Source organism: Physeter macrocephalus, chromosome 8 (genome assembly GCF_002837175.3).
Source record: "Physeter macrocephalus isolate SW-GA chromosome 8, ASM283717v5, whole genome shotgun sequence".
NCBI classification, from domain to species: Eukaryota; Metazoa; Chordata; class Mammalia; order Artiodactyla; family Physeteridae; genus Physeter; species Physeter macrocephalus.
Window position 1 is genome coordinate 107094893 of NC_041221.1, and position 13638 is coordinate 107108530.

Consider the following 13638-nt stretch of genomic DNA (forward strand, 5'->3'; position numbering starts at 1 on the left):
GCTGGGAGGAAGTGAGAGAGTGGCATGGACATATATACACTACCAAATATAAAACCGATAGCTAGTGGGAAGCAGCCACATAGCACAGGGAGATCAGCTCAGTGCTTTGTGACCACCTAGAGCGATGGGATAGGGAGGGTGGGAGGGAGATGTAAGAGGGAGGGATGTGGGGATATATGTATACGTATAGCTGATTCACTTTGTTATAAAGCGGAAACTAACTCACCATTGTAAAGCAATTATACTCCAATAAAGATGTTAAAAAAAAAAGGTATTAATACACTAACTATGACAGCATTCCCAGAAGTATTCCTCACCGGCACTGCCTGTTTTCTTGTGGCTTTAATGTGGGTGAATTAATTTGAAATTCCTATTAGGGACAGCCTCCAATGGCTAAAAGATCACTATAAGGTAACATGTGGCCTGTGTAGTTCTCTAAAGGAGGAATGGGGAAGTTTACTGTCTTTATAATGGTGTTATGGGGAATATTTGGGGACTTACACTCATTCCCTTTGTTCTTATCAGAACAGCTTTCCCCAGCTCTAAAAACACACCCCTCACAATATGCACACAGCTTGGTTCCAGGGTGTCACCTTGATTTGGTTTATTTTACTCTAGGCACAGATCTGACTTTAGCTATTTGAGATTTGAAATAAAGTAAGATTCTCCTTCAGTCATATCAATTCATTTTAGGCTCTACACTTCTGGACCTAAGTGTCTGTACTTTGTGAGGTAGATGGTTTAACTGTAAAATAAAATGAATGCTATATATCGTAATACATTTGAAAGCATCTTGAATTTGATTTTTGCTTCTAAACATTTCCTTCCATTTTGTTAATGCTAACATTTAATAACTACTGTGATGACTCAAAATCTGTTTAGTTTCATAATTCTTATGATTCTGAATGACTCTTATAAAGAAGAAAATGAAAGAAAATAGGAGTAAAATATACATATATATATAGTTTCCTTTAAAGTCTTTATTTCTTTAAGAAGTTGAAATAATTTATATTAAATCTGTTCTCTTTTAGTATTGTACTTCTGCTAAGCCAAAAACAGACACTTGAAGAGCTAAAACAGTCGGTCCAGCAGCTGAGATGCACTGAAGCAAAGTTTACAGCACAGAAAGAATTGCTAGAGCAAAAAGTGCAAGAAAATGATGGGAAAGAGCCACCTCCAGTAGTAAATTATGAAGAAGATGCACGATCAGTTACATCTATGGTAAGCCAAAGAGTAATCAAATGAGAAAGTTGAAAGAGTAGTATATAGGTAATAAGTGAATACAAAAAGTAATTCTGGTTGCTATAACAAATTATTACTCTTGTTAATATGCAGGTCCTATTAAACTTGTTTGTAAATGCAAAATAGACTTGTCAGTCACCTCAGGTCACCTGGAGAGCACTTTCAGGAACCACCTGTAGAGTCAAAGGAAAAAGCTCTTCTCTTGCCTTCAAAACTGAAAACAAAGACTGCAATTGTTTTTATTCCTGGGAGACAGCAGGAAGGTAGGGTGTTATTCTTAAGATAGAAATAAGAAATAAGGAGAAAGATATTTATTAATTTTTTTTCTTATGTAAGAACAGTAGAATTTATCTGAGATTGATGATGTGTTTATTGTTTTCACAATACAAAACATTGATTTTTTTTAAAGACGATTTTTTCTTATAGCCTTAAACTACAATAAACACATTTAAATCTAGCAACTAGAAATTCAACTTTATTTTATACAGATTTATTAACTGTTTAAGAATGCCTAGTTGAATAACTTTCTCTCTCTCTTCCCCTTCCTTTCTTCCTTCCTTTATCTTATGTTGGTGGTTTCTATCAGGGGGCAGTTTTGCCCCCCAGGGGTCATTTGGCCATGTCTCCAGGCCTGTTTGATTTTCACAGCTGGTGGATGCTATTGCTATCTCGTGGGTAGAGGCCAGTGATGCTACTAAATACCATACAGTGCATGTTACAGCCCATCCCTTCTTACTCCCAACAAAAACTTACTCAAACCAAAATATTAATAGTGCCAAGGTTGAAAAAGCCTGAGCTGTATCCTTGGATTTTTCTGTGGGTAACTGTATGCAGTCCATAAATAGAACTATTATATTATAGTTAATTATGCTATAGGTGATATTTTAGTAATTTTTAGTTTATGTGATTCTAAATAGTACAATTTGATTGTTAAATGGATTCAGATGTCTCCATGGGAAAAAAAGACTGCATTTGAAATGTCCAATTCTAGATAAATCTGGATATGAATAGGAAGTGTTTAAATTATTGTGGTTATTACTATTTTTTATTAATTGAGCCATAGTGATCTATACATTACATTGTGAATTATGAATTATAATTCTTTGCTCTCCTTTACTGTCCTCCCAGACAATAAAGATCTTACCATGTAGACCAGGGACCCTACTGGAGTAATTTTCTTGCTTCTTGATTTTTGATAACTAACATATGCATTTTTTTCAGAGGAACTTCTGAAGGTTTATTCTTTTGCTTGGCTTTGAAACCTTAGTTAGTAAATCTTTTGTTCTCTAAGTGTGGTTTATAGTATTTCCTTGTCCCCATGTGGGTGTGGAATTGGTTACTTCATAGCCTTTTTTAGTGACAGATAGGTTAAAACGGGCTATCTAATTTATTTTAAGTAATTATGTATGCAGATGACTCATGTTGGCATTATTATTATAGAATAAAAGAGTTCTTCAGGTCACTAAATGATAGCATATCCCCATTTGATAACAACAACTAAAAACTAGACTTTGGAATTTAAAATATAACAGTTCATTAATTCTTATTTCATTAAGAACTTGTAATCATTTGGAGTTTTATCTTTCATAATCATTGAAGAAAAACTTTTTCAATAAATGAATAAATAATGTTTTAGAGAGAATGTATAATACAGTTTAAGAGGCTAAACTGCTTTCTGGTACTTTCAAACTTTCTCTTATACCCATTTATTAAATGATAATACCTTATAAATTTTTAGAAAGTGATGTCACATATTGCATTTATCCAGATTATTTTAAATAGTTGAAATGCTATTTGTTTCTTTACATCTTATCTATTCACTGAAGCAATGACTTTAGTAAGTCTTTAAGGAATTTACAAAGGAATGCTATATGTAGTTTAAAGTAATAAAGTAACATTTTATAAATCAAACAGGACATTCCTCAGATTGATGGCAATTAATGAGTTTTTCAGTATGTTTTATAAAACAAGTAGAAATATTTGCAATTCATAGTTCTTAAAACTAAATAATACTCCCACGTATATCAGTGAAATTTTTGTATAATTCCATCTTTCAGTAATAATTAGAATATAACTTTTCATTTTATTCAAAAACAGTCAAAATATTAAAAGTATAAATGATTTTTTCCCCAAATGACTGTTTAAGCATTGTTTTATGAATAACATTACCCAAAAAGTCTGAAATTAATGTAAGCAGTTCCATTGCTTTTTCCTCTTTATAAATTCCATCCTTATAACTGGTGTTTCAACAAGGGAAATTTAGTTGAATATTGGAAGAATTGGAAGAACTAAAAATTAAAGCATAATATCATGGAAAATAGTAAAATCTTGGCCTAAATATTATTTAAGAGTAAGTATTAACTATTTTACATGATCCTAATTAATGGCAGTGTTAACCAAAACTCAGACTCTTTGGTGGTGAATGCTTCTGTGGAAGAGTGCCCTTAAGGAACTGTAGTGCTGAGATGGGCCATGGATTGTATATTCTTATAAAAATTCCAAGGTGATTCAGATGTCAGGGTTAGAATTGTAATCAGGCTCTTAGATGTACTGATGTTTATTTTGACTTTATAATTTGATGAGAATTAAGGCCCATCTATTAATTTACAGAAATCTAAAAAACTGTGGAGACAGGTAATGTAAACATCTTTGTCAGGAAAAGTCATCCTTCTAGTGTTGTCTTTTTTCACCTAAGTCTAATTTTGGCCAAAATACCAAGGAGAAAATGATATTGATAAATATTAAGTATTGCACAGTAATTCTCTATTATCTGTGGATAAGTATGTTTCATTTATCCATTCAAGCAATATTTATTGAGCAAGCACCTACTATGTATTGAGGATATTTCTAGATGCTTGTAATATATCAGTAAATAAAACTAATGAAGAATCTCTCTTAGAGGTTACATTCTGTGGTGAATGGCAGTTAATAAATAAGTAAATTATATATTATATTGGAAGGTGCTAAATGCCAAGGCGTAAAAACAAAGCAGGATAAGGGATTGGGGGTCTAGAAGGTCACAGGTTGGGATACAATTTTAAATGCAAATAAAGATAAGCATCATCAAGAAAGTGACCTTTTTTATATAAACAATGTTCTTTTTAATGAAAAAAATGAAATAATAGGTTAATAGTCATCACAAAATCTCTGCATGGTAGGAATATTTTTCTTTATCATTTTTCCTAATTTCCAAGATTTCTAAAAACAACATATGTGGCTTTAATAACTACAAAATAATAAATGTTATTAAATAAATATAATACATTCCTACCACATAAAATAAGAATAGTAAATAAAATAAAATATCTCATAGTTCTACTTAACATTCAAAGGCATCCACTGATAAATTTTTATACGAGAAAGTGATGTTTGAACAAAATCTTGAACTGGGGAGCTAGTAAACCACTTAATTTCTGGGGAAAGAGCATTCTAGTCAGAGGGTGTATTTATTGCAAAGACTATAAGGCAGGGGCAGGTCTGGACTGTCTAAGGTACAGTAAGGAGCGCTGAGTAGAGGGGAAGATGAGAGTATAGGGAATGAGATTAGAGAAGTAATGGAGAACAGATCTCAGGACCTGTGGAACATAATTAAGGGTTATGGCTTTTCTCTGATTGAAATGGGGAGCCATTGGGTTGGGAGGTTATAACAGAAGATTGACATGCTCTGACTTTTGAATTAAATGGATCACTGTGTTGATAATATGCTTAAGGTTAATAAGAATGGAAGATTGAGGTTATTACAGCAACCCAGGTGATAGAAGATGACAGTTTGAGCAAGGATGGTATCACAGGAACTAACAGGAAGTGTTTAGCTTATGGATATGTTTTGAAGGTTGAGCCCATGAGATTTCCTTTGGATTAAATGTGGGGTGTGAGACAGAGGAGTCAAGGACAACTTTAAGGTTTTGCGCAGGAGCACTAGAGGAATAGAATTTGTTTCAGGTGCATGGAAAGAGTACCCACAGAGCAGCTTTGATGAGGAAGAGCTAGATTTCAGCTTGTTTTTCCAAAAAAGAAAGAAAGAGAGAGAGGGAGGGAGGGAGGAAAGGAAGGAAGGAAAGGAGGGAGGGAGGGAGGAAGGAAGGAAGGAAGGAAGGAAAGGAAGGAAGGAAAGAAAGGAAGGAAGGAAAGAAAGAAAGAAAAAGAAAGAGAGAAAAAGAGAAAGAAAGAGAGAGAGAGAAAGAAAGAAAGAAAGAAAGAAAGACCCCATCAGTGTAGAAATTTGGTAGTTCCAGAGGATGATTTGGACTGGAGATATAAATTTGAGAGTTGTAGGCATCAAATGGTATTTAAAATTATTTGACTATAGAATGTCACCAAGTGAGATAGTATAGAGAAGAAAAGAGAAACAAGGACTGAACTCTGGGGCACTGCAAGTTAGGTCTAGACAAGGAGAAATCAGGAAGAGATTAAGAAGGAATGACCAGTGACGTAGTAGAAAATCAAGAGAATTTGGTGTCCTCGAAAAATGTTCCAAGGAGAAATGCGTTCTAGAATTTTGGACATACCTGGTTAAGGCAAAAGAAACAGTTGTATTCACTGCAGGAATTTTCTAAACTTTTTGTATCAAATTCCCAAGAGGAGAACTATAGCATGGATTGCAGTGTCTCTGGAAATACTGTTCCAATCCCTTTTCAAAGAGTGTCCTGAAGGGACCACTGCGCAATGGAAACTGTACTTTGGGAAATGATGAATTAGAAGACAGATCCTTTCTTATCCATTTGAGTTATTGACACTTAAATGTGCTGTTAACGCTGAAGACATTTGAGTTGTTTAAATGGACTATAGACCCAAGGATTATTTTATTTTATTCTTCATTTCTAGCTCTGCAGGCAGAAGAATCTGCCTTCTGGGGCAAATTAGAAGGCTAAACTCTTTGTTGGCTGCCCTGTATAGATAATGATGGAAATACCAAGATTTTCTAGTCCCTGACTAAACATTGTCTGACTTTACTCTCTCTCTCTCTGTCTCTCTCTTAATTTATTGAAAAATATCACGTTTGTTTTTAGCTATCCAGTTGTAAGAACATGGTCAGTTTTCAACCAGTGTCTGTTGAATTGAGGAATTGAACTTCCTTTTTACTCCAGAGTAATCTAGTTATTTGCCTTTTAACAGCATGTGCTTTAGGCCAAATATAATAATTTTTGTTGAAAGATCTCTGTTATATGTCAAATATATCTGGCACCATAGAATGAGTTCCTACTTCTTAAATATGTTTAGCTATCCTATAAGATAATTGCCTTTACTTTGATGTTTCTGAAATTGCACATTTTTAAGCCCTTTTACTAGACTAATACACAACTTATATTTATCTTTGCATATTTTATTGAGTTCTGCTTAATTGAACAGCACTATCAATAAAATCCTGTTTTGTTACATTTTCAACCAACAAAATATCTGGTTTGTTGACTAAATATTGTCTGTATTATGATTCAATAGTAATTCATTTTACCATAATGTTCAATATATTTGCAATTTTATAGTTAGTCACTAAGTTGGAATGATATCAATTGAGATATATTGACAGCATCATTGAAGCTTTATCTGTTTTCATCATCAGGTATATTTTCTTTCTTTAAATACATAAGGTAAATGTTAATTCCAAGCCTTACTATCAAATACACTGAGAAAAGTACCAGACTAAGAATCAGGAGACCTGAATTGAGCTTTGTCTCTGCTGTGTAACTATTGTCAGGTTACTTAACCTTTCTGAGTTTTCTGTTCCATAAAAGGAGGAAATGAATGTGTACCCACCTTGCCTGACAGGATTTCTGTGACACTGAAATGAGATTATGTTAAGTATTTTATATATTAAGAAATACTGTTACAAAAAGATTCTATTTTACTTTTTTCTAGTAATGTACCTTAGTTCACATGTAAATTAATTTGTAGATACTTACTGAGTTCTTAAGTATGAATTGTAGATTTTTCTGTAGGATTATCTTTTGTAATATTTCTTATTTATGAAGGCAAAACCTTAATTAATTTCTCTGAATATGTAGTACATATACATGCACTGGTGTCTAAGTGTCCTTTCCTTAGTTCCTAGTTCCCTACCTCAGAGGTAACCTTCCAGAAGCATTGTATGCAAATATAAACATAAATTTATATTATATGCTTCGTGCTCTTTTGACACAAATGGTAAAACATACAATACTGTTCTGTATCTTACTTTTTACTGTATATATGTATATATATATATATATATATATATTTTTTTTTTTTTAATTTTGTGGTATGCGGGCCTCTCACTGTTGTGGCCTCTCCTGTTGCGGAGCACAGGCTCCGGACGCGCAGGCTCAGCAGCCATGGCTCACGGGCCTAGCTGCTCCGCGGCATGTGGGATCTTCCCGGACCGGGGCACGAACCCGTGTCCCCTGCATCGGCAGACGGACTCTCAACCATTGTGCCACCAGGGAAGCCCCTACTTAATATATTTTAACTATCATTTTATAACAGTGAGTATACAGTTACTTTTTTTTTTCATTTATTTGTTCAACAAACAAATATTTATTGAATGTCAGGTGTCAGGTGCCATTTTAAGTTCTGGAGATACAGTAGTGAACAAAATAAACATTTTTTTTTTTGTCCTCATGGACCTTTCACTCTAATTGGAGGAGACAGACAATAAACACACACACACACACACACACACACACACACACACACACACCTACATACGTATATATGTCAGGTGGTGGTAAGTTCTTTGGAGGAAAATAAAACAAGCAGGGAGAAAAAGGGTGCTGGGAGGGGTTTTCATATATATGGTGGTCAAATAAGGCTTACTGATAAAGTGATTTATACAGAGATCTGAAAGAACTAAGGGAGGAAATGATGAGATTGCCTGGGGTGAGAATATTCCAAGCAGTGGGAAAAGCAGTTGAGAGGCACTGATGCAGGAGTCTGGTTCTTGTGTTGGAACAACAAGGAAGCCAGTGTGGCTGGAACAGAGTGAGCCAGAGTAGTAGGAGATGGGGTCAGACAAGTAGTGGGCATTTAGATCGCATAGTTATGCAGACCATTGTAAAGACTTTCATGCTAACTCTTAGAGAAATAAGACTCTGAGCAAAGAAGTGACATATTTACGTGGTTTACAATTGTTTGTTATTTTAAAGACAGCTGGCGAAATCCTATAATTTTACTATGTGTATAAATAAAGATTATATGTAAGATACATTTTGGAAGGTTTTGTGCAGTTTATATAGGTTTAGATTTTACTCTCAAAGTAATTTAAAGGTTTCTTAACCTGAGAACAATGTCAGTTATGGATATTAATTACTACATTAATATCGACATTAATATTTCAGTTTTATAGATTAATAAATTCTTGCTTCCAGCTTTCCTGTGGCAAGAATTTTATCATGCTGAACTTTCAGTGGCTTTCTAGACTATTAAATTAATAAATTCTCCTGTAGATCTGATACTTAAAGTGTATTTAGAGGTATATACTTTGTTTGTTTGATGCATAAATTTCTAATTTATAAAACGAAGTTAGGAGGTGATAATGATTACATTATAAAAAACTTGTTGATTTTTCTAAATGATTCAGGTCAAGATTCCTTAACATTGCTAATCATCAAGGAAGTGCCAATCAAAACCACAATGAAATATCACCTTACACTGGTCAGAATGGCCATTATCAAAAAGACAACAAATAACAAGTGTTGGCGAGGATGTGGACAAAAGGGAACCCTCTTGCACTTTTGGTGGGAATGTAAATTGGTGCAGCCACAATGGAGAACAGTATGGAGGTTCCTCAAAAAATTGAAAATAGAACTACCATACAATCCAGCAATTCCACTTCTGTTTATTTATCCAAAGGAAATGAAAACACTAACTCGAAAAGATATCTGCACCCCCACGTTCCTAGCAGCATTATTTACAATAGCCAAGATATGAAAACAACCTAAGTGTCCATCCGTCAATAGATGAATGGATAAAGATGTGATATATATATATATATATATATATATATATGTATAAAAATATATGTGCGCACACACACACACACACACACACACATACACGAAATCTTGCCATTTGTGACAACATGAATGGGCCCTGAGGGCATTTTGCTAAGTGAAATAAGTCAGACAGAGAAAGACAATTACTGTATGATCTCACTTATATGTAGAATCTTAAACAAAACAAAACAAAACAAAACAAAACAACAACTCGTAGTTACAGAGAACAGACTGTTTCATTGCCGGAAGTAGGGATGGGGAGTGGATGAACTGGGTGAAGGTGGTCAAAAGGTACAAACTTCCAGTTATAAAATAAAATGAAGGGGATGTAATATACAGCATGGTGACAGTAGTTAATAATACTCTATTGTATATTTGAAAGTTGCTAAGAGAGTAGATCTTAAAAGTTCTCATCAGAAGACAATAATTTTTATAACTATGTGTGGTGATGAACGTTAACTAGACATGTTGTGGAAATCATTTCTCAGTATATACAAATATCAAATCATGATATTATGCATCTGAAACTAATATAATGTTATATGTCAATTATATTCAATTAAAAAAGATTCCTTTAAATGTTCATTTTTCTTTGGTTCATACAAATGAAGTCATTTCACATCACAGACTAGTTAATGGATGATGCCAGAGACATTTTTGCATCAGGCCACTGTATCTTCAGTATCAGGGGGAAAGAAAACAAAATTTCAAGCTGTTTTTAACGTATATTTTAACTATCTCTGCTCATATTTATATGCATATTCAGTGAGTAAATAAGCCAAATCAAGTATATGGTAAATGAAACATAACTTTTTCATTTTTATACACAAACACACGCACACATATATACATGTAATATACTACAAACCAAATGAAAAAGCTACTTTTCATTTTCATGTATATATATATGTATACATATATATATTCCTAATTTGTCTTTTTAATTATGGATTTCTTAATATCTTAGCACAAACTAACTAGCCAGGGGTTAGCTAGCTCTAAAAGGATATAATAAAAGAACAGGGCTTCCCTGGTGGCGCAGTGGTTGAGAATCCGCCTGCCGAAGCAGGGGACACGGGTTCGTGCCCCGGTCCGGGAAGATCCCACATGCCGCGGAGCGGCTGGGCCCGTGAGCCATGGTCACTGAGCTTGCGCGTCTGGAGCCTGTGCTCCGCAACAGGAAAGGCCACAACAGTGAGAGGCCCGCATACCGAAAAAAAAAAAAAAAAAGAACAAAGTAAAGTTAGGCAAGAATTAAATATTGCTATGATTAATGCAAATTAAAAGATTAATAACTCAGATTTATTCAGTCATTTGGGATTAAACAAGTGTTTACTCATTGCTTACTACATGAATATTTTGTACCCGGGGTTTTGTGGGAAGGGTGGGTCAAAGATAAAATAGATTTAGACCCTATCATAGGTTTGGTGGGGGTAGATGGAGCAAAAGTAATTGATTTAACAATTAATTTGAAAGTTGGCAGCATTTTGACTTGTATATATCCATATATTAAAACATTAGAAAAAATTTAGGTGCCTAGCAGTACGTAGATATACACTCAGCAGATGTTTACAGAGGGACCGAATAGGTACAGAATTTCAAAATATCTATCTATAGGTTATAATTGATGCCATTCAGAGTGACAAAGTGCCAACAGACTGACAAAGTCTCCAGTAGTTACAGAGATAATGACTAATGAGTTATTGCAGTAGAATCGTCACTCTAGAGAGAGCTGCAGCTGCAGAGCCAGACTGCTTGGATTTATATCCATGCTCTACCACTTAGGAAGTGTTAGGCAAGTTTCAGGACTTTTCCTGCCCTCATTTCCCAATATGTAAATCAGGAAATACAGTTTTACTTGCTCTTGGGTTTGTTGTAGGTAATAGTTAAGTTTACATATTTAAAGCACGTAGAACAGTGCCTGCAACTTAGTAAATTACCATTGTCTTTTATGTATATGATAATTATCACAGAAACGATGATTTAATGTAAATGTTTATTTTCTGCTAGTTTTTATTCCTTAGTCTTGATATTATTTTTCATTAAGCATGAGTATTTTCTTTTAAAAATGTATCCTGTTAATTTTTAGATGATAGATAAGCATGTTTGGGATCTACTCTGTATTTGAAGTACAGACTTTCTTGGGTGTCCAAGGGGGATCGGTTCCAGGAGCCCCTGCAGTAAAATGGTATGGTATTTACATATTACCTACACACATGATGATACTTTAAATCATCTGTAGATTACTTGTAATACCTAATACAATGTAAATGGTACGTAAATAGTTGTAAATACAATGTAAATGCTATGTAAATAGTTGCCTGCACAGGGCAAATTCAAGTTTTACTTTTTGGAGCTTTCTGGAATTTTTCTTCCCAAATATTTCAGATCCATGGTTGGTTGGATCTGTGGACTTAGAACCTGCACATGTGGAGAGCCGACTGTATTGTGTTCTTTAGCCATAATAGATTACAAAGTATTTTTTAAACAAAGTATCATATAATTAATTTTACTTATATATTGCTGGCATCAATAGGATTGACCAGCTAATTTTTTAAAGAAAATTTTTAGTGTTATTAGTTTACTGTAAGATCATTTTTTTCTTCTACTACACTATTAAAGTTTGTGTTTAAAATTTTGCACAAAGCAATTTTTATAAAAATATAACTCATAATCACATTTTTTAATGACAGTTTTCTTTTAGTTTGAGTGAAAAAAAATTCCTAAATGGCATTATATTTTATAATTATTCATTCCTAAAATAACATTTTTTTTTAAGTTTGCAATTATGGAAAATTCAATTAACAGCTTTTAATACTTATTTTGCCTTTTAAAAATAACTCTCTTTGTTGTCAATTTATGCCATACCATTATTTATTCATTCATTCTATCAGTTGAAACCAGTTTTTCTTTATACCTCATTGATTCCCTTCTCTCAGTATTATTTAAAGGCTCTCTTTTCACCAGCAGGGCAGGGTGGAGAAAATGTGGAAACTTGAGTCAAATTGTCATGCGTTTCATTACCTTTAAGTAAATTTTTATCCCCCTAAACCTCAGTTTCTTCATCTGTAAAATGTGGTTAGTAATATGCACCTCAGAGGATTGTTATTAGGACTATATGAGTGATGCAAAAGCAAAGGTACATTATAGAACCCAGACATAGGAAGGTGCTTAGTATGCATTTGGTTTTTCTCCCCTTTCTTTTCCCTCTCCTCTCCATTTCTCTTTTTCCTCCTTTCTTCTGTCTCTTGCACCTTTGTCCCCATTTCTCCTCTTCCTTCCTCTGCTTTCTTATTAAACACAATTAACCAACTTCTATGAATATCTATTGTGTGCCATGGATAGAGACATCCTGGAGTAAAAGAGAGAGTCTCTGTACTCAAAAATCTACATTCAGCAGGCAGAAAGTTGCAATAAATAATTGATTAACAAGAAAACATCAGAGTTAAGTGCTGTGATGAAATTGATCATTAATATTCTTCAGGCTTTAGCCTTCAGCCCTTGGCTTTCAATCCTTTTCTTTTCTTTGTATTCATGTTATCTGTGGGCTTTTTTTCCTTCTGTCATGACTTAAACGTCAACTGATGGTCCCTAAATCTACATGTCCAAGGAAATTAGGAATACTGGAATACCACTCAAGGTAAACATAAAAAATGAGAGCAGAGAAGTTAAGTGACTTATGCAGATTCACACAAAAAACATTAAATGTAATACAAATTTTAATTTAACAACAATTTCATTATTATTCACACACCAATTAGATTTTCTTTTTGTGTTTTTTTTTTTGCATTAACTGTTAACTGATAGACATAGTATTAACTGACATTCATTCTATGTTAATTAAAAATTTTAAAAAACTTTGGACTTTTTTAATGTAGTTTAATGCAGATACATTATTTGAAAAGACAGGGGAGAGATCTAATCATCTGAAGAAGAAAAAAGATTTTTACATACATGTCTAATTTGTCATAATAATTGTGAATAATAAAATTTCTAAAAATTTCTATTGGTAATGAATACAGTTCTTCTTTTTCTCCCATAATATAGTTTTGTTTTTGCATACCCATTAAAAATAAATCAATAAAAAGCAACTACTTGGCATATAAACCATTGCATAACATGTTCAGGACATTCTTTTAAAAATTTAAAAATTATCTAATTTTCTTCAACCTGAGAAAAGTATTTCAGCCTCTACAATTTATTTGCTAATTCCTCTATTAAATTGAATAGTATTTGTCTTAAAATTTATGTGTGAGTATGTTATCTTTTGACTTGAATTGAAAGTAGACAGTTGGCCTTTCATGTAGTGAAGGATTCATATATTTTTATCTCTAAAGTCTTTTGTCGTAAATTTTGAAAGTTATTTTTATGACATATCAATTTCTTTAATTTAATTGAAAGGTTTAATAAAGAGAATATGTGACTATTA

The 13638-nt window shown here is 33.3% G+C and overlaps 1 protein-coding gene across 6 annotated transcripts in view; it reads left to right on the top strand.

Annotated features, from left to right (window-relative positions):
• FER (FER tyrosine kinase) overlaps nucleotides 1–13638 on the top strand; it is a 466113-nt gene that overhangs the window by 163631 nt on the left and 288844 nt on the right. For all 6 annotated transcript variants that reach the window (XM_024125793.3, XM_024125783.2, XM_055086705.1 and 3 more), the window contains one exon: nucleotides 1032–1221. In XM_024125793.3, coding sequence (XP_023981561.1) covers nucleotides 1032–1221 — 190 coding nt within the window. The remainder of the gene's footprint in view (nucleotides 1–1031; nucleotides 1222–13638) is intronic.